At 43.1% G+C, this 23,591-nt stretch overlaps 1 protein-coding gene across 1 annotated transcript in view; it reads right to left on the bottom strand.

Annotated features, from left to right (window-relative positions):
• The window catches only part of LOC308673190 (vascular endothelial growth factor receptor kdr-like), a 191,013-nt gene that overhangs the window by 25,446 nt on the left and 141,976 nt on the right, over positions 1–23,591 (bottom strand). Inside the window, exons 13-23 of the mRNA XM_081336687.1 lie at positions 22,693–22,986; positions 20,339–20,485; positions 19,650–19,775; positions 19,379–19,485; positions 17,274–17,409; positions 13,539–13,643; positions 10,190–10,306; positions 4,405–4,493; positions 2,904–3,069; positions 2,458–2,555; positions 745–867 (exon numbers count right to left, since the gene is read on the bottom strand). Of these exons, the coding sequence (XP_081192813.1) occupies positions 745–867; positions 2,458–2,555; positions 2,904–3,069; positions 4,405–4,493; positions 10,190–10,306; positions 13,539–13,643; positions 17,274–17,409; positions 19,379–19,485; positions 19,650–19,775; positions 20,339–20,485; positions 22,693–22,986 (1,508 nt within the window). The remainder of the gene's footprint in view (positions 1–744; positions 868–2,457; positions 2,556–2,903; positions 3,070–4,404; positions 4,494–10,189; positions 10,307–13,538; positions 13,644–17,273; positions 17,410–19,378; positions 19,486–19,649; positions 19,776–20,338; positions 20,486–22,692; positions 22,987–23,591) is intronic.

The following is a 23,591-nucleotide window of genomic DNA, read 5'->3' as shown; positions in this document are numbered from 1 at the left end:
TACATTTTTGTGTGTTACAGTGCAAACTCAACCCCTCTTGTATTTGCTTGTCACATTGTGATGCAAGTTAAAAAAAGGTGGAGCTTGTCTTGCAATGCTGGGATGTGCACTGTATTATTTTACTGTAGATCAGGGGTCTCCAACCTTGGCAACTTTAAGACTTGTGGACTTCGACTCCCAGAATTCCTCAGCCAGCTTTGCTGGCTGAGGAATTCTGGGAGTTGAAGTCCACAAGTTTTAAAGTTGCCAAGGTTGAGGACCCCTGTTTTAGATGGTATCCTCATGATTAGGAAAGAAGACCTAGTTGTGTCACCAATCTGAACTGGATATTAAATACGTTGATCAAAGCATGTGTATCCTATTCAATATCACAGGGGTGGGGGAGGTGGGGAGCAGGGATGAATAACATTTGTGATTAATGATGTCAAAGGAGGTCAGATGTCAGGCCCCAAGAATCAAGAGCGAAACATAAGAGTTATTTCTGGGCAGTTTCCCTTATTGTTCTCCACCTATAGACAGAATCTTGCCAGTCTAAAGCAACTATCTGCTTAACTACAGATATACTTTGGAACTGCCAGAGAGGAACCATTTCAACCCTCTTCCTTGCTGATTAAACTTTCCAAGCTCCTCTGCCTCTTTGCCCCATGGAAATCAGCCCCTCCCTGCTAGGAACCCAACCCACATTCCACCCCGTGATGGGCACAATTAGGAAAAGGGTCTTACAACACCCAGCTCCATACTTACATCTCCTTTCCGCACATAATCAGGATCTTTGTATATATCTCTGGCCAATCCAAAATCGCAAATCTTCACCACGTTATTTTGAGAAAGAAGGATGTTCCTGGCAGCCAAATCCCTGTGTATGCACTGGAATGAAAAAAAAAAAGAAATAGAAGGAAATCAGGAAAAACAAACAAACAACCAATGACCTTTATCTATTACCGAGGAAAGATGGTGGCCTGAAAAAGCTCAAGTGGGTGTCTCTGACTGTTCAACTGGAGCCCTGGCCATTTTCACTGGTGCCACAGATAAAATGGGATGTGCTGAGATCGCATGCCTGTGGACAAGATCTTGACCTTTTGATTCTCTACTTCCAAGGATGTCCCTGTTCATTTCTGCAATTTAAAGTTCTCTGGTGTCATATGACATCTTAGAGAACAGGTAAATTTTGACTATGGGTTTGTGGAAGATCAAGTGCTGTGTGATGTTCCACAAGCATTAAACCTGGCATGTTTCCTAAGAGTCCAGAATGGGCTGGTTGGATACTGTGGAACAAGTTGTCTATGGAGATTCTCAGTCATCCAGCTGATGTTTGTTCCAAAGATCCCTTTTCAAAAGACGGTTGGGCTTTGTTTTTCCTAGAAGATGTTCCATTTCTCATCCAAGAAGCTTCTTCTAACTTGTGGAACAAGTTAGGAGTAGACCTAACTATATCTGGGTGTTATTTTTTGTGTAAGTTTTAGCACTTCCTTGGTTTCTGAATCCCTAAAGGTAAAGTAAAGGTAAAGGTTCCCCCGCTAGTCGTTTCCGACTCTAGGGGTCGGTGCTCGTCTCCGTTTCAAAGCCAAAGAGCCAGCGCTTGTCCGAGGACGTCTCTGTGGTCATGTGGCCAGCATGACTAGACGCCAAAGGCACACGGAACGCTGTGACCTTCCCACCGGAGTGGTCCCTATTTTTCTACTTGCATTTTTACGTGCTTTTGAACTGCTAGGTTGGCAGAAGCTGGGACGAGTAACAGGCGCTCACTCTGTCATGCGGCACTCGGGATTCGACCCACCAAACTGTCGACCTTCTGATCGACAAGCTCAGCGTCCTAACCCACTGAGCCACCGCGTCCCTATGAAGCACTAAAACCTTTCCAAGGAATAAATACCTTCAAAGGGCTCCTTTGATACCGCCATATATAAAACAGGATTCTATTTTGCTAATTAAATTTTTATCACAACTTCTGAATCTCATTCCATTACATCCAACTAATGGTTATATAAATAGGTTTTCCCAATACTTATTAGGTCTCGTCTGAATCTGAAGAATAGAACTCCAGTTGTTCTACTGCTGCTTTCTTGGAAATGTTGGATGGCATTAAAAAAAAGGTCACCCATAATAATAAAGCGCTAGAAATAACAAGAGGAAAATCAGGGTCATGCCCAAAATGGTTCTGGATGATCATTGGCTGGCTGGGTGTCTAATAGTCCAATAAATGAACTTATAATGATTGAGATGAGGTTCCCAAGCCCATTTTAGTTTAGGCCAGTATAGTGTTTCTCAACTTGGCATCTTTCAAGATGTATAGACTAGGCTGCAATATCCTGTATTTCCTAGTCAGGTTTTCTGTTGCTTAGAAATCTGAGTGTTGAGATCCATACATCTGGGATTTTGTGACATGCGGGAAACACTAATTTAACTTGTTCTGTGAACCCAGCCATCATTTTTGACACCTCTTGCAACGAGACTTACTTTTCTTGAGGCCAGAAACTCCATGCCTTTAGCTACCTGGAAGCTGTAGCATATCAAGTCCTCCAAAGTCAGAGGCCGCTTGTAAAGATCTTCGGCATCTAGGACAAAGCAATGGATGATCTGAGCCAGGGATGCAAAGGAGCATTTTTGCAGTAAAGACCCACCTACTTAGGATGACCGGAGATCTGTACTCAGGTCTCCTCCAGTCCTGCGATTGTATATTCTGTGTCCACAAAAAAGGCTAATGTAGCAAGCTCAAAGCTTCAAAATCAGATGGCCCATCTTTGCTAAGAATATGACCAAGAGGATGTGAAGGCTTTTCAATTTCCTCCAACTTGCTCACACATTCGCAGATGGACCAGCCCTGGTGTAGACCAGAAGGAGACAGATCTCCAGAATTGGAACTTCAAAGAGACCAGAAAGTGGGTTGATGGGTGTTCACTGACCTTCTTCTTCTGAATCAGAATCTGTGTAACTCTTGTCTTCAACAAATCCGGAGCTGGCAGAACTGCCCGTGCTGGCCACGCTTTCCAGACGCCTCTTAATTAGCTCTGTTAAGTCACTTATCGACTCCTTCAATCCTTTCTCTGAGCAGTCTGAATTTTCTGGTGACTAGGGATGAAAAAAGAGCTCTTGAAGAAGCCCGTTATTACTCACTGGGTGGGTTCAAACAACATGCTTAAACAGGAGACCTAGGTTCACAAAAGGAATTGGCAGTTTTTGCATTACAGGCTACGTCCATTTAACTGAGTCACCGTTTGCTCATAGCTCATCAATCAAGCTAGCACCACACTGCCCCGTCTTCAAACCACACCATCCATTTTTCATCTGCTAGCCACAACTTCATTAAGCATGAGGGCAAAATCCCCAAAAGGATTAATCCTTCATTTTGCATAAAAGTCTCCCTAAGGATCTCCTGCTTGAGCAGGGGGCTGGACTAGAAGATCTCCAAGGTCCCTTCCAGTTGTATTCCGATGCTGATTCCAATGTGTAAGAAATGAACATGCATGGTTGAATTTGGTCCCTGTAACTCTTCTGCTCCACCAGTTGCATTGGCTGTTGGTCTGCTTCTGGGTGCAATTCAAGGGGTTGGTAATCACTTTTAAAGCCCTACATTGCCTGGGTCCAGGTTACTTGGGGGACCATCTCACCCCATTGGGATTGGCCCGTCCTATTTGTGCCAGCAGAGTAGGCACGCTGATTATCCCACCAGCCTGATTATTCCGGCTGGAGGGATGCAGGAGGAGGGCCTCCTCTGCTGTTGCTCCTGCCCTCTGGAACATCTCCCCCCCCCACAAGTAAGATTAGCTCCAACCCTCCTGACACAAAGAAGAGAAGGTCAACTTATTCTCCAAAGCACCAGGAGGTAAATTGAGAAACAATGGTTGGAAACTAATCAAGGAGAGAAGCAACCTGGAATTAAGAAGAAACTTCCTAACAGTGAGGACAATCAACCAGTGGAGCAACTTGCCTCCAGAAGCTGTGGGTGCTCCATCACTGGAGGTTTTCAAGAAGAGACTGGACAATCACTTATCTGAAATGGTATAGAGTCTTCTGCTTGAGCAGGGGGCTGGACTAGAAGACCTCCAAGGTGCCTTCCAACTCTGCTATTCTGTTATGCTGCCAATTGGCTCAGGGTTCCAATCACATTGGGGGTAGTTGATTGATGAACAACAGATCCCATGTCCCTCCCATGCTGCTCCCACCCTCCCCGTCTTTTAATTGCGTTGCAGTGTTTGACTTGTCGTACTAACTTGTTTATGTTTTTAGTTTAGATATTTTTATCTTCTACGATTGTAAGCCACCCAAAGTTAACTTGAGGTAAGATGGGCAGCTAATAAATTTTACAAACGAACAAACAAGTTGACTCAGACCCAATCCTCACTTGGGCAAGAAACAGAACCCTTTTCCATCTGAAGTTTTTCAAAGGAGGGGCATATAATTTACCTTGCATATAATGAAATCCCCTCGTTTCCCTCTCAGGTAATTAGACAGATTTCCATACTTGCAATATTCTACAATGACCATCAGAGGACCTGCAGACATGATCAAAAGGAAGTTCACAAAATGGTAACACATGGGAACATTGTAGGAATAAGCAAAAGCTAGTAAACATCTCTCTTGCAAGCACAGAAGGAAATGGGCAATGGATAAAAGAAGTAGGTCAGAAAACTGGGGCCAGGAAGTGACACACACACACACACACACACACTGGTTAATGGCCATATTTTCTGGTTAATGGGACAGACACCGGCTTTCACTTGCTGATGGGTGATTGTGCAGATGTTACACTGCTCCCTGCTATCCCTGTTAGCCACTAAAGGTCTTACAGTTTGTCTCTCCATCCTTCTGAACATGCCTCCTTGCCCCACTAATAGCAGTTATGTGATTCATTAGCACCATTAGTTGCCATCAAAGACACCACCGTTTCCATTAATCAAGAGACTAATGTCAGAGCTTAGCCTACATATGAGAGCTGTTTAGCTTTGGCCATTCTAGACATGGTTGCCTCTGAAGAAGCAACACAACAGAATGTTACGCAGAAAGTTGGGTAGGTTAAGGATCATGGATGTCTTCAAGCTTGAAATGATTTTGTTAAAAAGAACAAGCTCTGCCTCTTTGGGGCACACCTGCAACATTGCAACGGACCATGCTGAGCTCTTGGGAAGCAAATGAGATATAAATATAATCCTCTCCTCTCCTCCCTTCCCTTCCTCTCCTCTCCTCTCCTCTCCTCCCCTCCCTCTCCCCTTGTCTTGTCTCGTCTTGTCTCCTCCCCTCCCCTCCTCCCCCTCTAATGTTGACAAGAACTTGCTTTTCCAACGGTGGTCAGCAGAGATCCAATAACCCCCTTGGTGATGCCAAGATCAAAGCCAACATGTATTTATTCTTTCATGTATTTATTTCTGCACTGCCTCGGAACATCGTGACTCAGGATGGTTTACATAATGAATCAAAGCAAATCAGTTGCAGCCAAAGTTCCAAAGGCAGCTCAGGTTTACCGTCTGCCCCCAAAATCCTGTTTGAGGAAGACGGTTGTTCCACTTGACAAAAAGGTGGCTCACCTCGATTCTAGTGGTAAAAGGAACTTCTAGAATGGGGTCATCAGGGCTGAGGATCTTCCCATCCCTGTGCTATCGCAAAGACTTAAAGGTCTCTTTTTGGTGGCTTCAAGTCAGTCTGGGTTGGTAGTGACCGCCTGGATTAATCCCTGGAGTTTTCTTGGCAAGATTTCAGAGGAGGCTTGCTATTGCCTCCTTCCTAGGGTTGAGAGTAACTGACTGGAGTAACGTCAGCCAACTGGTTTTGTATCTAAGGCAGGACAAAAACTCATAGTCTCCTGGGTTCTAGCCCAATGCCTTAAGCACCACGCCAAATCGAGTCCTCAAATGTGTTATAAAGAAATGACAGCAGGTAGCAGCCCGGGAATCTTTCCTGGAAATCCTCCTATGCAGATTAGGAGGTTCAAAAGAAATTGATGGCCAATCCTATCCAAAGCAACATAGCAATAGCACTTAGACTTACTGTATATACCACTTCACAGGGCTTTGCAGCCCTCTCTAAGTGGTTTACAGAGTCGGCCTGTTGCCCCCAACAATCCGGGTCCTCATTTTACTGACCTCGGAAGGATGGAAGGCAGAGTCAACCTTGAGCCGGTCAGGATTGAACTCCTGGCAGTTGGCAGAGTTAGCCTGCAAATACTGCATTCTCACCACTGTGTCATCAGGGCTCATGTCCACCATGGTCATATCCATCTCACCAAAAGGATCAAGTTCAACTGCAGAGCTGTTTAACTATTTATTTACTAAAATTTGTACAATGCCCAAATCCCAGCAAATTGTGTCTCCCGCCACATTCTACCCATGTCACATCCAACCACTATTTCAAAGGAATGATCTGGAGTCACGTGGTAGTTGTATGGGAAAAGATTGACAGCCCATCTGTCGCAAAGCCTAGTTTTCTTCTTGTTTTTCTTCTTATAGGAGAAAAAAGCTCAGCTCCCTGTATTTTTTTTTTGCTTTTTCCCATTAGCAAATTGTCCATCATTAGGAGTGTCCAACCTGAGCCCCAAGGCTTCACATAAAGCCTGAACCTGCAAAGTCAGTTGCCAAATTGGAATTTAAAATGTGATAGGTAGGGAAATGATTAAATGCACACCCGGAGAATCATTTCCACATAAACATCAAATCTAGTTTATGTTCTTTTCATTTTGACTATTGCAGAATGCATCTTACATTGCATAAGCCAAGTGCAGCCTGAGGCATGGAAAAAAAAACCCTGCTTACCTTATCTAGCTGATATTTTGATTCGCATTTCTTTGGTTTGCTCTGCTTCCTCCCTTGCACTTACCCTATTCTGCTTTTTGAATGTAACTTATATAAAACTCAGTGCCAAGTCTTTCCTAACATGGTGATTTTAGTGGAACTGCATTTAATGCTAATCATCGATGCTTACTTTCTCCTATTTTGGCCAATCAAAAGCCACAATAGCTGCTGCTTTATGTCCTTGTTTTTCTAATCGTTTTGCATGATAAATTAAAAGTAATTTTTCCTGCATTCTAAATCCTTTATGAGTGAAAATCACCATCGAGACCATGACTTTAATTAAACATATCCTGCAAAGATTTTGGGAACGCCCCAAGGATTCTTGTTGGTGGTGGCAAGATGAGGGAGAAAACAAGATTTTGCACTGACCCCCCCACCCCCACTCCCCAAAGAAATTCAGCTGAGGTTTCTCAAAATAAAGTATCTTGGTGTTCATATATTTTCTTATCATATCTTGGTGTGCAATGAAGAGCAACAAAGATGATCAGGGGTCTGGAGGCTAAACTATATGATGATTGAGGGAACCAGGTATATGTTTAGTCGAACAAAGAGAAGGATTAGGGGTAACATGCTAGCTGTTTTCCAGTACAGCCACAGAAAAGAGGGGGTTGACTTATTCCCCAAAGTACCTGAGGTCAGGACAAGAAGCAATGGGTAGAAGATCATTAAAGAGAGAAGCAACCAAGAACTAAGGAGAAATTTCCTGACCGTGAGAACAATTAATCAGTGGAACGGCTTGCCTCCAGAAGCTATGGGTGCTCCATCACTGGAGATTTTTAAGAAGAGATTGGACAACCATTTGTCTGAAATGGTATAGGGTCTCCTGCTTGATTAGAAGTACAAGAAGTACAGTAAGAACAGTTAACCAATTAACTTGACTTATTAATTCCAATCAGTGGAATGGCTTGCCTTCAGAAGTTGTGGGTGCTCCATCACTGGAAGTCTTTAAGAAGAGACTGGACAGCTGTTTTTGTGGAAAGGTATAGGGTCTCCTGCTTGAGCAGGGGGCTGGACTAGAAGACCTCCAAAGTCCCTTCCAGCCCTATGATTCTATGCTCTACATCCTACCTTTCTTCTCCTCTAGAGTTACCAACTTTGCACAGGACAAAGGAGTCCATTGTAGCTAGGCATGCAACGTACCTGCATTCCACGACTCACTTCTTGGTAGAAAGTAATTAGAGGTACTCCCTGCCACCCACCAAGAAAAAAACAACAACACACGGTTGGAATAGCAAGTCAGCCCTCTAACTTGGGCCATTCCTCCTGTTTACTTCCACCATTACAATGCCATTGCCTGCCAACGTTGTCTAAATCTATCATTTTGAAAAGGAAAATCATGTCGGGGAGAAAAAGAAAAATTATCATTACACACCTCCATTCTAGTCTAACAGCGGGGAATCCCAGTTCGGTCTATCTGTAGAAAGTTTCTACATATTTGAAGAAACTGAGATTAAAATAATCTGCTGCACAGAATGCAATTGTCCCACGGCCGCTTTCTCTGCAGCACTATTTACCCAGCTGGATCTTGACTACATCGTGAGATGTTCATTCAGGTACAGTGAGCCGCATAAATGCTTTATGAATGCTTTGTAAACAACGGGGGCTGCATTTTTATGGCGCTGTGTTCTGCCTGAGCTTCTTGGATAGAAAAATTGGTATGTGTGTGTGTTTATGTGTGTGCCACAGGGGAACATATGCTCGCCTCCAAATACTTACGGTTGCTTAGTTCTACTAAATCTTCCAACTGCAGCGTCTTTGAGGGTATCCTGAACAAATTATTTTAATCCTAGACACAGTTTTGCTTTCCAGTACAGAAAGTGCAGAAGCCAATCTGTACAAACTGGGCAAAATCCTGTGTGAATTAAGATATATATTCAGTGGTGGGATTCAAGCATGTGAACAACCGGTTCTCGGTGTGGATGTCGCTTCCGGAAGTCCATTATGGGCCTAGGCAACAAAAAAATTAGCTACCGGTTCTGCCAAAGTGGTGCGAACCGGCTGAATCCCACTACTGTGTATATTATATCTTGATATATATCATGATTCAGACAGGATTTTGTGAATTTGTGATATATATATATATATATACGAGCCGTGGTGGCACAGTGGTCAAAATGCAGTATTGACTGGTTAGGGTTAGGGTTGACTCAGCCTTCTATCTTTCTGAGGTTGGTAAAGTGAGGACCCAGATTGCTGGGGGCAAGATGCTGGCTCAGTAAACTGCCTAGAGAGGGCTGTAAAGCACTGCGAATCAGCATAGAGGTCCAGTGCGGAGGAAGAAATAATAATAAAAAAAAATATTAGACTGTGCAGAAACGGACAGACTTACTTTGAGATTGAAAGAAAAAGAAGAAACAGAATATTTTCAGACTTGGGACTTATTTTACCAATGGGTTGGAGAACCGAACTAGGGATTAGGAATTTAATTTGTATTAGTGAATGATGAACTCAGGCAACATGTTTGTTGAATAAGCACTGTTGAATTCTATTAAAAAATCAATAAAAACTTAAATTAAAAAAAGTCTAGTGCTATTGCTAGTTTCCCTGCTTTTCCCATTTCCTTCCTTCCTTCCTTCCTTCCTTCCTTCCTTCCTTCCTTCCTTCCTTCCTCCTTCCTCCCTCCCTCCCTCCCTCCCTCCCTCCCTCCCTCCCTCCCTCCTTTTCCTTCCTACTTGAACTGTGGTGGAGCAGTGGTGAGAATGCAGTATTGCAGGCAAACTCTGCCCACTGCCAGGAGTTCGATTCTGATGGGCTCAAGGTTGACTCAACCTTCCATCCTTCCAAAGTTGGTAAAATGAGGACCCAGATTGTTGGGGGCCATAGGTTGACTCTGTAAACCACTCACAGAGGGCTGTAAAGCCTTGTGAGACGGTATATAAGTCTAAGTGCTATTGCAATAAGGAAGGTCTATCAGAAAAAAAAATAGCACGGGCTTCTGACTTTCGCCTAGATAGGCCATCTTGTGCTTTCTATATCTTAGGGAGTTTTAATTTGCTGTGGGAGGTGTAGTCCAGAACAACTGGATGGCAGCCAATTGCATCCCTGCCCTGGATTACATGCAAGAAATCTTTCTGGTGCAGTTGAGGTCACACATCACCTGAATGTGGTTTAATTCATCACCTATAGGAAGAATCCTCCTTTCAGTACAGGTTTGAGGACTAATGTCTAAGTTCTACCTTAGTCATTGAAGCTCCTGGGTGATTTGGGGCTAATTACTCTTTCTCAGCCCAACCCACCTTGCAATTGTGGGGAAAACTGAAGGGGGAAGGTGCTTCGGATATGTTCGTTGCCTTGAGTTATTTGTAAAAATAATAAAGGCAGAATACAAATAAAAGTAAATAAAAATTAATATGAAAAGTTTGGGTTTTGTCTCAGGTTGCAGAACCAAGGAATCAGCTAACACTCACCTCCAGGCTTGGTACAAGCCCCCAGTAGGTTGACCACATTTAGATGATGTCCAATATGGATCAGGATCTTCAGTTCCGACATCAGGGCCTTGCACTCGTTGGTCGTTGCACACTCTGCTTGAGAAAGAGGACACAAGCATCTTTACACAACAGGATATCAGGAAGAGGAAGAGTCACAGGAAGAGTCGAATCCTGTTTATGTTTGAAAGGGAAGCAAACACCGCCATGGGAAAAAACAAAGGACGCCCTGATCTCTTTTAGGGTCTCTGGGTATTATTTCTCATCAGATAAGGCACAATTTCCTGCCTTGATCTTCTCAAAGGTTCTTATCTGCAAGGAGAAGTTGAGCTGTTTTGGAAAACCTTCTCTGCTCCCAATTTCCTGCTAGGATAGCACAGTAGAATGTTGACCATGTCAACAATCAAAGTTCTAAAAGTTACTGCTGCTTTTTGTCCTCCAGAGGTCTATATCATCTGGGTGGATGGAGATACCCAAAGCATTTAGATCAAAGGAGAGACTTGGTTTTAGGGGTTGTCTTGAAGATCAGGATGATCAATCATTCATAAGGTGGATTAAGACTCAATCTTGGTGGAAAGGGGCACCAATTTCATCCATTGCTTGAATTTTATTAATTATTGCTAATACAGTCCCGTAGTGTTTTACACTACAGTTTGGCTTCTCTTCATTTACTCTTGAATTAAATCTCCTTCATTGCATTCCATTGACATGATTAATTTTCTTTCTTCTCCATTCAAGTTTACAGTTCAGTACTACCATCCAGAAGCATTTTGGGATTCCATCCAAGGCTTTGAAAGACTAAATGCAGGCTCAGGAACTGAAGTTGGGTATGTCTACTAGCAAGAGATGGCCATAATAGTGCAACTTAATTAAGCAAAGGGAGGAGGCCATTTCAAAATGGAAGGATATGAAGAACGATTTCAGGAATTGGGTCTGTCTAGTCTCGTGAAAAGAAGGACTAAGGGTGACATGATAGCAGTCTTCCAATATCTAAGGAGCTGCCAGAAAGATGAGGGGGTCAACCTATTCTCCAAAGCACCAGAAGGCAAGACAACAGACAGTGGATGGAGACTAATCAAGGAGGAAAGCAACTTAAAATTAAGAGAAACTTCCTAACAGTGAGAACAATTAACCAGTGGAACAGCTTGCCTCCAGAAGTTGTGGATGTTCCATCACTGGAGGCTTTTAAGAAGAAACTGGAGCCTTGGTGGCGCAGTGGGCTAATGCCTCCTTAAGTAACACCAGCTGCCTGCAATGAGTGCAGGTTCGAGTCCCACCAGGCTCAAGGTTGACTCAGCCTTCCATCCTTCCGAGGTAGGTAAAATGAGGACCCAGATTGTTGGGGGCAATTAAGCTGACTTTGTAATAATGCCGCTTGGGGGGGGGGCGAAAGCCCTAATAATAAGCAGGCATATACATAGAATGAAGGCTATTGCTAAGCACATTGATTTGTGCTTAAATTGTAAGCCGCCCTGAGTCTTCGGAGAAGGGCGGGATATAAATGGGATTAAAATTAAATTAAATTAAATTTGTCTGGAATGATAGAGGGTCTCCTTCTTGAGCAGGGGGTTAGACTAGAAGACCTCCAAAGTCCTTTTCAATTCTGTTATTCTATTTTACTCTTTTGGTTTCTGGCATGTTTCTTTAACTCTGTCTCTCATCCTCTTTATCTCTATCTCTCTTTAGATGTTTCTCCTTGTCTGTCTCCTTCTCTCCATGCAGGAAACTTGAACAAATTGTTCCTTTTTTCACTTGTAGGGAAAATTGCTTACTTGAAAATGGCCTTTGAAATTAGATCAAATCAGGCTGAACTCGGGCTGAGGCGTGCACCAATTATACACCTGTTCTGGGATTTAAAATATTAGCACTTAATAATTCTGGCAACATAATCCCACAATAGCTCAGTTCCTCACAATAAGGATTGTTCATCCTAATGGCTTCCAGGAAAGAGCTAGGGACAACAGCTGCTGAGAACTACTATTTTCCTTGGAAACGTTTCTCAAACAATTCGTATATTTGGCAAGTCGTAGGATGCCTTTTTCCAGTGTTCTTCCATGTGGGATGGTTCCAAAGCGTGGAGAAATATGTGGGAAGTAGCCTTGAAAATAGTACTAAATGGAGCATAGTGGCTATTCCCGATGGTCTTGGAAGAAAAATTGAGTGTTCGAAGAAATTTGGATCGTACATAAAAGGATAACAGAATAAGGGAATTGGAAGGGACTTTGGAGGTCTTCTAGTCCAACCCGCTGCTCAGGCAGGAAATCCTATGCCATTCCAACAAATGACTGTCCAGTCTCTTCTTAAAAGCCTGCACAACTTCTGGAGGCAGGCTGTTCCACTGGTTAATTGTTCTAACTGTCAGGAAGTTTCTCCTTAGTTCCAGGTTGCTTCTCTCCTTGATGAGTTTCCATCCGTTGCTTCTTGTCCTGCCTTCAGGTGCTTTGGAGAATAAATTGACCGCGCTCTTCTTTGTGACAGCCTCTTAGATATTGGATATTAGATAAGGATGAGGAGATAACTGACCAAAGTCGGGGCATCAGAATAGAGCTGGAAGGGACCTCGGAGGTCTTGTAGTCCATCCCCCTGCTCAAGCAGGAGACCCTATGCTATTTCATTCGTGCTAATATCTAGAGGTATTGAGTTGTGAAGCAAAAGAGGCACTAAACATAACCAACCATAAGGTTTGGCAGTGAAGGAAGAAATCAGCCCATCCCTCACCTAGTTAGACAAAAGTCCACAATATATTTTAAAACCTACTATTCCAAGCAATTGCTATGCTAAATGGCGTACTTATTCATCGAGTATCTGTAGAGAGAACTGGTATGCAAATGTCATTAGTTGATGCCAGGTGGCTCAAATCTTCTCACTGGAAAGAAAATAAATTCTTTTATGTTGGGAAGGTTTGCATTCCTCATCTGCTTTCTTAGCACAATTTCTTTCTACTTTTTTTAAAAAAATACTTTAATATCAAGGATTCAACCCGCCAAACTGCCGACCTTCTGACTGACAAGCTCAGCGTCCTACCCACTGAGCCACCGCGTCCCTTCAGAATGCAATAAAAGTTATTATTAAAAACTGAGAGCGACTGAAAAACAATGCAGCCAAATCAGGCAGGATGCTCAAGGCTGCAACGATAGGGACCAAAGTGTGGTAGGCCAGGTGGGCCACCCCACTCCAGAATCACCATTGGGAGGAGAGAGGGAAGAGGAATAAACGAAACACCATCCTTCCTTGTTCCGTTTTCAACTGTGATGTTTCTGAAACCTTCCCTAGCGACACAACCAGCTTTGGTTTTTAGAAGGAACCGTTGAGGAGTCTGGGAGAAGTGTACCTTTAAGCATTTTAACAGCCACTGTTTTGCAGGTTGAAGATTTATCTATGCCAAAAGCAGACGCTTCCACCACTTTGCCAAAAGCACCATGACCCAGAGTTTTACCTAGAGAAGCAAGAGGAAAGAGTGAGCCAGACCAGCACCCACAAAACACCAAGCACTGAAGAGTAGCAAAAGGGTGTAGGATAGGGGTAGGCAACCTCGGCTCTTTTATGACTCATGGACTTCAACTCCCAGAATTCCTGAGTCAGCACTCAGGAATTCTGGGAGTTGAAGTCCACGAGTCATAAAAGAGCCGAGGTTGCCTACCCCTGGTCTAGGACAACTCGCCACGGCCAAACCCGCCACGAGACAGCTCACCGTGGCCAACTCACCACAGGACAGGAGTTACACTAAAATTGAAGAAATGGTGAAATAGGCTCATTAGAGAAAAGCTGCCAAAGGAGGGACGAAATGAAATGTGAATGACAAAAATTAAACTACTTTTCAAAGTTACTTTCAATCATTAAATTGGATTATTGAATTGTCCTGGGCAAGTTATCCCAGAGGGAGTTTGCCACGGTGCCTTGTCCTGTTCTGAAGCAACGTTCGGCGTAGAGAGACCTGCTTTGCAACACCCCAGTTCTTAGCATAAGAGAAGCTTGTTCTGCCAAGACGGACTTTGCAGAATGAAAGAGTTTTCTCTAATTCCACTTGTTTTGCACAATTTATTGTTTATTCCCCCCCCCACCCTCTCTCTGTTTTGCAGCATTGATTCTCGCTTTTGCAGAAATAACCCCTGACATATTTTTTTTCCTGAGGACGTCTCACTTTCAAATATAAATCTCTAATCATGTTGGGGAAAAGGAAATCATCCTTGTTTATCCAAAGACGGAAGGAAGGAAAGATTGTGATATAAACATCATTAGGATGTAAACATCACAACATCCAGGCATTCTTGCCTTTTGTTCCTTTCCCCACCCTTATTTTTCATTACTCTATATTTTAATTTTGAGATTGGGTTGATCGTTCCCTGCTGTTTTATGCATTTTTAATAGATTGCATAATAAAATGTATTTTTTTTTAAAAAAATAAATGGAGATGATTATTAGATTATGGAAGCCAATGACACAGCAGGATGCTTTTCCCCAAATTTCTTAGTCAAAAAATGCTTTCAATATTTCTTTTGGAAGGTTCATCAGTATAATTTTGTAACCAAACAGTGATTTTTTTTTTCCAGAAAAGGAAGGGAGGAAGGATGCTCAGAAAGATGGATTCTGCTCCCAAGAGTCCAGCATGTACCTTCCTTGAATTTGCAAAGAATTGCCATATTGACATTAAAAGTCTATGCAAGAGAATCATCCATTTCTTTTCTTTTTTTTTGCAGAATGGCAGCATTCCAATAACATGCAGCAGAAACCTCTGCATCACGTGCTAGAACATATGTATAAACTGAACCGAGTTTATAAACATATGAAATAATACAAGATTAAAACACAGAGCGGAAAAATACACAAAATCAAAAAGGTTCATACATTGCAGGGGACATATAAAACAGAATCATTTCCAGAATTCAGAAGAGCTTGCAAAATTGCGCCTTGCTGGAAAGCTTTGCATGCATCCCTCAACCTTTACTATTCAGTTAAATGATTTTGTTTTTAATCCTCCTCTTTTTCTTCCTCCTACCAAAGATTGGTCATTAGGCAGATCCAGATTGTTTTCACATAGACTGGGAAGAGGTAAATTTGTGGGTCAAATCTAAAAATATTAAGGAAGCTTAACGATGGGAAAGTATTATAGCAAGTGGACATTTCATTGAGAAGTAGTGGATCTTCTAACAACAGAGACTGTTGAGTTGGATAAAATCCCGGGATTAATGTTTGTGTGTCTCAGTTAGTGAACTACAAATGACTGTGAAGTGATTTCCAGCCTTTTGCACTCTGCAGAATATTATGGGATTTGGAGATACTTCATCAAAACTTCACGGCCTATATAAGGTTCACTCAGGCCGGCAAGCGTGACGTTTGATACATGAATTGTTCACCAAGGTAACAGGCTGAATTTGTGCTTGAAACAAAAAACCAATTGGACCCACAAACATTTCATTAAAAAAAGAGAAGTGGGCAATGAAGCCAGGTGATGCAATTAGTCCTTGACTTATCACCATAGTTGAGCCCAGGATTATGGTCCTAAATCATGGTGGTCATTAAGCAGGTTACCATATGGCTATTTTTGCAGAAGCCATTAAGCAAATGCCAGAGATATTATTAAGCAGATATTATTGTTTTCCTCATTGGATGTTTTTCCCCCCCTGAAACTGAGAGTAAATGCTCGAAACTGGCAAAAAAATAGAAAATTGTGGTCATGTGACTATGGGATGCTGCAAACCACCATAAATGAGAGTTGGTTGCCAAGCACCCAAAATGCAATCATGTGACTGTAGTGTGTGTGTGTGTGTGGGTGGGGGTAGGGGAGGATGCCAGAACTTTTAAACTGAGTTATAAGTAGTTCTGGGAACATTTGTCATAACTTTGAATGGTTGCCACGCAGATGGTTGTTAAGTGAGGACTACCCATATGAAATAGACAGGTAGTCCTTGACTTACAACCATTCATTTAGTGACAGTTCAAAGTACAACAGCACTGAAAAAAAAGTGACTTATGATCATTTTTCACACGACAGTTGCAGCATCCCCAGGGTCAAGTGATCAAAATTCAGATGTTTGGCAACTGACTCATATTTATGACGGTCGCAGTGTCCCGGGGTCACATGATCCCCTTTTGAAACCTTTGGACAAGCAAAGCCAATGGGGAAGCCAGATTCACTTAACAACCTGGTTACTAACTTAACAGCTGCAGTGATTCACTTAACATATGTGGCAAGAGAAATCATAAAATGGGGCAAAATTTACTTTACAAATGTCTCATTTAGCAACAGAAATTTTGGGCTCAATTGTGGTCATAAGTCAAGGACTCCCTGCACTTTGTCATCTCTATTTTATTATCCCTGCCAATGATTAGCTCTAGCAGGGAGCATGGAAAGCAATTTCCTTCCATTTCCTTTCAGGCAGTGATGGGGGGGGGGTGTCTAACAAATCTGGTGAATGTTCTGCACGAAGCCGAAGACATTCATTAGACAGAGACAGATGAAGCCGTCTCTTTCAGATGCTTTGGGATGACAATTCCCATCATCACTCATGCAAAACATCTGGAAGTCATCTAGATGATCACCCCTCCCGTAAACAATGGATCAGAATCTTTATCAAGCCGAATCCGATGACGTACAAATGGACTTTTAGCTGTCAAATCCATCCCAGATGTGTTCAGTGCAACTGCAAATTGCCAGCCAGCAGAGTCATTAAGAATTCTTGGCAAGGTGACTTAGGCAGTAATCCAGCACTATTCAAGGTCGGGTCTAGGACAACTTGGCTCAGCCAACTTGGCACGGCCAACTCACTGCAGCCAACTCGCTGAGGCCAGCTCACTGTGGGACAATTTTGCCACAGGACAAGAGTTATATTAAGGCCAAAGAAATGGAATAGAATCATTAAAGAAAGGATGGAAACGGAGGGACAAAATGGAAATGCGAAGGACAAAAGCTAAAATAATGTTTTAATTATTTTAACTACTTCAATTGAAATGTTGAATTGTCCTGCGGTGAATTGTCCAGTTGGCTGCAGCGAGTTGGCCATGCCAAGTTGTCCCATTCCATTCAAGGTCACCCAACAACACAGAAGCTTGCCCAGGTCCCACCTACCCAGCCGCAGCCGATCCCTCGGAAACTCCCATTTGCTGCTGTCATAAGGAAGACGTTCGCACTGCTCATCCAGGGGCATCTCCTCTGGATCCATGATGATGGACAGATATCCAGTTTTAATATCGGTGGCATCTGGCTGAAAGAAAAAAAAAAGAAACTCCCTAAGATCAGAATTGGAAGAAGAAAAAGATGGATGAAGCCAACGAACATGGAACGAGGTGAGAAGACAGAAGCTTCATCCCCACAAAGGTCTGAGCCAAGGTGCCCCTTCTTCCTCCTAAGGAGCATGAAAACCATTTTCTGCTCCTTTTCATTCACCAGCCTGTATTCTTTTCACACTTGCCTGGATGTATAGAACTCTGGTGCTGGAGAAGACTCCTGCGAGTCCCTTGGACTGCAAGGCGATCAAACCGGTCAGTCCTAGAGGAGATCAACCCTGACTGCTCTTTAGAAGGCCAGATCCTGAAGCTAAAACTTAAATCCTTTGGCCACCTAATGAGAAGGAAGGATTCACTGGAGAAGAGCCTAATGCTGGGAAAGGTTGAGGGCAAGAGAAGAAGGGGACGACAGAGAATGAGGTGGCTGGATGGAGTCACTGAAGCAGCAGGAGTGAGCCTAAATGGACTCCAGAAGATGGTAGAGGACAGGAAGGCCTGGAGGAACGTTGTCCATGGGGTCGCAATGGGTCGGACACAACTTCGCAACTAACAACAACAACATAAATACTGTATGGGCTTGCCTAGTCATCTGTAGCAAGTTAAATGGATTTCCAGGCAACTGGACATCACTTTCACTTTCACTCTGCTGCTGACATAGCCAGGAATTGATACCATTGAACGAAGATTAGGAAAATGATGTGTTAGGGCAGGGGTCTTCAAACTTGGCCCTTTTATGACTTGTGGACTTCAACTCCCAGAATTCCTTAGCCGGCGTGCCTGGCTGAGGAATTCTGGGAGTTGAAGTCCACAAGTCATAAAAGGGCCAAGTTTGAAGACCCCTGTGTTAGGGAAATGAGTCCCTGGCAACCTATTAAGCAAGCAGAGATGTAGAATTCACACTTGGGTGACGGCCCTCTTCCACTCTCTTGTACCCCCATGGTTTTTACGGTTGGGCAGAACTTTCAGAAGTGGTACAGATTGTCCTCGACGTACGACCACAACTAAACCCAAACTTTCTGTTGCTAAGTGAGATATTTGTTAAGTAAATTTTGCCGCATTTTACCACCTTTCTTGCCTCGGCTATTAAGTGAATCACTGCAATTGTTACATTAGTAACCCTGTGGCTGAGTGAATCTGGCTTTCTTATTGACTTGGCTTGTCAGAAGGTCGCCGAAGGGGATCACATGATCCTGGGACACTGCGACCGTCGTAAACACGAGTCAGTTGCCAAGCGTCCGAATGTTGATGTTGTGATCGTGGGGATGCTGCAATGGTTGTAAGCGTGAAAAAGGATCACAAGTCACTTTTTTTCAGTGCAGTTGTGGCTTCAAATGGTCACTGAATGAATGGTCTACAGCAGCGTTTCCCAACCTTAGGAACTTGAAGATGCGTGGACTTCAACTCCCAGAATTCCCCAGCCAGCTATGCTGGCTGGGGAATTCTGGGAGTTGAAGTCCACGCATCTTCAAGTTCCTAAGGTTGGGAAACACTGGTCTACAGGACTCCCTGTACTTACAAAAATGTGAAAGATGGACAAACTAGCTCTGTTTGAATCATCAAAGTAGCCATGTCTTTCTCCCCCCCTCTCCCCCCCCTCCGGAACTGCATGATTTAGGAACTGCTTCCAGCTGACTCTGCAGGACTAAGCAGCTGTAGGTGAATGAAGATTTTTCTCTGTCGTTCCAGGAGCCAAGAGGGTGGATAGGCAGCAAAGGCTGTAAAGAGCTCCTCCGAAAGAAAAAGTTTTCTTAAAACTTTATTTTATTTTTATTTTAACCATTTGACCCTTTTCAACCTTGCCCTTTTAAAACCTACCTTTAACCCATTTTTAACCTATTTTTAAACCTGTCGTTCGCGGCACTATAGAAATTGACCACTGAATCACTTTAGTTCTCTTAGCATCCAAGCTCGTTCATTTCTAAGCCTCAGACGTGAGGATCCCCTTACTTTTCTGAGTTTCCGTATGAAGAGGGTCAGGAGGAGCCAAAAGAGAGTGGCTGCCAGGCCAGTGCAAACCAGGATGATCACTTCTATGTTGGACTTTTCTTCAGAGCCTGAAAAAGACACGCATGAGAAGGTTTCAGCTCAAGATCCATTGACCTGCCACGCCATCAAGCTTCACTTGCAATAAACCATGCGTGTGTTGGAGAGCTTTCGGTTGCTTAACAACAGTTAAAAATGATGGGGTTTGTAGTCGGAGTATAAATGCCGTTCTCACCTTCTATTTTAATAAATGCCCGGGTGCTGTCTTGACCCATCTCGTTGATCGCTTGGCATTCATAATGACCCTCGTCATCCTTTTTCACTCGTTCAATCACCAAAGTATTGTTTTCCATGGAAATTCCTGGAAGAGGGAAGGGGAGGAAGACAGAGAGGAAAAAAGGAATATTATTTTCCATCATATTCTAAAAAGGTAAAGGTAAAGGTTCCCCCGCACATGCGTGCTAGTCGTTTCCGACTCTAGGGGCCGGTGCTCATCTCCGTTTCAAAGCCCAAGAGCCAGCGCTTGTCCGAGGACGTCTCCGTGGTCATGTGGCCGGCATGACTAGACGCCAGAGGCGCACGGAACGCTGTTACCTTCCCACCGGAGTGGTCCCTATTTTTCTACTTGCATTTTTACGTGCTTTCGAACTGCTAGGTCGGCAGAAGCTGGGATGAGTAACAGGCGCTCACTCTGTCCAAGGTCCCTTCCAGCTCTAGTCTATTCTTCTTCTATTCTTCATCTGTCTTGGCTCTTGGTGGGCCCTGACACTATACCTTGTTCTGGACCTGTTAGGTTAGGAACTGAACTTGGGACCTTGAAGATGAGAAATTTTCCTGCAGATTCCCCGTATTCCAACGGGCCACCTTTCTTCGCTCTTAAAAGAAAGAAAGATGCAAGAGCACCACCCATCTTAGGAAGCTCACCTGAAGCAGGGGCAATGCGCTGGCCATTTTTCAGCCAAGCAATAGTAGGATGGGGGATCCCGTTGACTTTGCACTCCAGAACGATGGTCCCGCTCACATTAACCTCCAAGTCGGTAAAGTTCTCCATAATGTAAGGCACCGTCTTAACTGCAAACAAAGAGAAAATGACATATTTGAACACCAAAAGCTTTGCACTTCTGTGGTCACAGGGGCAACCTTCATCCCGAACAAAAGAAAATGAGAAAATTATAAAGATCAAATCAACACAGCTTGGACCCCGTGGAGATTTAAAAGTAAATGTTGGGTAGAAAGAAAGATTTTAACTGTTACTATGAAGATAAACAAGTTCCTCCTCTTCCTCTTCCTCCTCCTCCTCTTCTACCATAAAATGTTCTGTAGGTTACTAGTCCTCATGATTCCAAAGCTAAGTACCAATTCAAATTAGTAATATCCATTCTACAGTTATGCTTTTTTTCCTTTTCTTCCCATCAAGGAATGAAACCTGGGACTTCATTCCCCTATAATCTTTCAGAAGAGAAGGAAAGTGTGGTAAGTAAAAATGGTGTTTTTCATACAATGACTCATCTCAATTTATTTATGACACATTCAGAATGAAAGTAAGTTTACAAGGCATGTTTTGCCTCTCCCCATCGTATTTGATTCTCTTCTCCATTATCCATTGTCCCCTGGGGTTTCTGATGTGCTGTTTTGTTCCCCAAATTAGTCCTGGTTTATCTAATTCTTTAAAAACTAACTTAACTTACTTTCATCGTTGTGTCTTCTGTTCCTTTGTTCTTCCCAGGTTGAAAAAATTCTGTCATTTCTACTGATTTGATTCCATCTCTAGGACTAATTGCATCTGACTTCCTCCCAGAAATTAATGATAGCTGAATTTGAAAACACTGGCTGATTAGTACGAGGGCAATTTGGAAAGAGACTTCTGTTTGGTTATCCATGACAGACACCCGCAGACAGAGAACTTTTATTACACACATTGGGAAACTACAGCATGACATGACTTTTTGACATAGTCGCCATTCAAATTGAGGCACTTGTCGTAACGTCTTGCAAGGTTTGAAATTCCTTCTGCAAAAAAACACCCTCCCACCTGGGAATGGAGCCAACCTGTGTAACAGCATCGCGAAACGCATGGTCATCGTCGAAGCGGTGCAACGCGAGCCGCTGTTTCGTTTAAAAAACTTCCTTCGTTTTCAACTGATCTAGCGGATGAGTCAACTGCAACCCAACTTTCTCCTTCCACTCTTCACTGTCTACTGAACTGCTGCCCACAGCACCATAGGACAGGCCTCGCTATCCTGGCCTATTTCTCGCCCATGCTCAAACAGAGGTTTATTTCCGAATTGCCCTTGTGTTTAGGTCGTTAGGGAAGAGATGATGAATCCTCCCACTTCTGTTGCAGTTTCCTACCAGCATCTGTGTGAGTAGAACCAGGGGCATTTGCCTGGGGTGTTAAAAAAAGTCAAGATGGCACCCAAGCCTTGTATAGCCAGCCGTACCAACAGGCTGAAGAACAGCTTTTATCCATGGGCTGTTAGGCTCTTGAATGGGAAATAATTTTATAAACTTTATGCATGATTGACTTGCGAGGCCGGTGTGTTGTGCAATTAGCTCACATGGTGTAATAAGATGGAGGGTTTGTTGTCACTGTGAGTTGGGGGGTAGGGGTACATAGGGAAGCTCAGCCAATCTCAATGTATATATACATGGTTGTGCTTTGCCAAAAAAGCTTCATTCATTCAATTGAAACCCTCCAAATGCAGTTTAAAGAGAGCCCTAGGTTTCAGTCCCGAATTGCCTTCCTATGTTTCTGTCTAATTGTCCAAACAGAGGTTGGAGACAGATTGCATTTTAGGGTCAGTTTTGCAAAGGCTGTCCCTGGGTGTAAATGGGAATATTGCCAAAATTCTACCCTCGTATAAGTTGGAATATTGCTGGAATTGCCTTGTTTGTAATTCTGCAATGCTGTAACGCCAAAACAGCACATAAATAAGTCCGTATTAGAGAAATGTAAGAAAACAAAAATAGCATCCTCTTAAAGCAGAGGTCTCCAAACTTGGCGACTTTATGACTGTGGCTAAGGAATTCTGGGAATGGAGGTTCATGAGTCTTAAAAGTTGTCATGTTTGGGGCCCATGTGTTAGAGCAGAACTTCTCAACCTCTGCAACTTTAAGACGTGTGGACTTCAACTTCCAGAATTCCCCAGCCAGAATTCTGGGAGTTGAAGTCCATACATCTTAAAGTTGCCGAGGTTGAGTAACACAGTATTACAGAAACGTATAGGCCCACATGCTGGCCAAGAGCAGGATGGGGCAGATATTGCCGGCCTTCTTACATTTTATGCTGAGCATGGTGCTTTTCTCCAGCTGTTTGGTGCGGTTATGGTAGCTTGATGCTCGGCACTTGTAAAGCCCTGCGTGAGCCTGGGAAACATTATGGATGTCCAGCACTAAGGTGATGGAATATTTGTCCACCTTCTTCTGGGTGAGAGCTGTGGGGACTTCCTGCAAGGTGGGGTCGTACCAGGTGAGGTGATCGTAAAGGTACTTGGAGCACTTGCAGGTCATCTGGATGTGGCTGGTCACAATAGCTGTCATTTGGGAGTCTGCCTCTAGGCTGGATTGCATGTCTGCAAGAAACACCAAGGAGAAGCAGGCAAAGACAGTCAGAACAATTAATCAATGGAACGATTTGCCTCCAGAAGCTGTGAATGCTCCAACACTGGAAGTTTTTAAGAAGAGACTGGACAGCCATTTGTCTGAAATGGTATAGGGTTTCCTGCCTAAGCAGGGGGTTGGACTAGAAGACCTCCAAGGTCCCTTCCAACTATTCTATTCTATTCTATTCTATTCTATTCTATTCTATTCTATTCTATTCTATTCTATTCTATTCTATTCTATTCTATTCTATTCTATTCTATTCTATTCTATTCTATTCTATTCTATTCTATTCTATTCTATTCTATTCTATTCTATTCTATTCCATTCCATATTGTTTATTCTACTCTACTCTACTCTACTCTACTCTACTCTACTCTACTCTACTCTACTCTACTCTACTCTACTCTACTCTATTCTATTCTATTCTATTCTATTCTATTCTATTCTATTCTATTCTATTCATCATTTGGATCCAGATGTAGCTGAGTATATGGAGGACTTCCTTATTTCCATCCCTGAGAAGAAGGCTTCATAATACAGGTAGTTCTTGACTTACAACCACAACTGAGCCCAA

This window comes from Vipera berus (assembly GCF_964194415.1).
Source record: "Vipera berus genome assembly, chromosome: 11".
NCBI classification, from domain to species: Eukaryota; Metazoa; Chordata; class Lepidosauria; order Squamata; family Viperidae; genus Vipera; species Vipera berus.
Note: the sequence above shows the minus strand (reverse complement) of the source record. Positions and strands in the feature narration are given on the sequence as shown.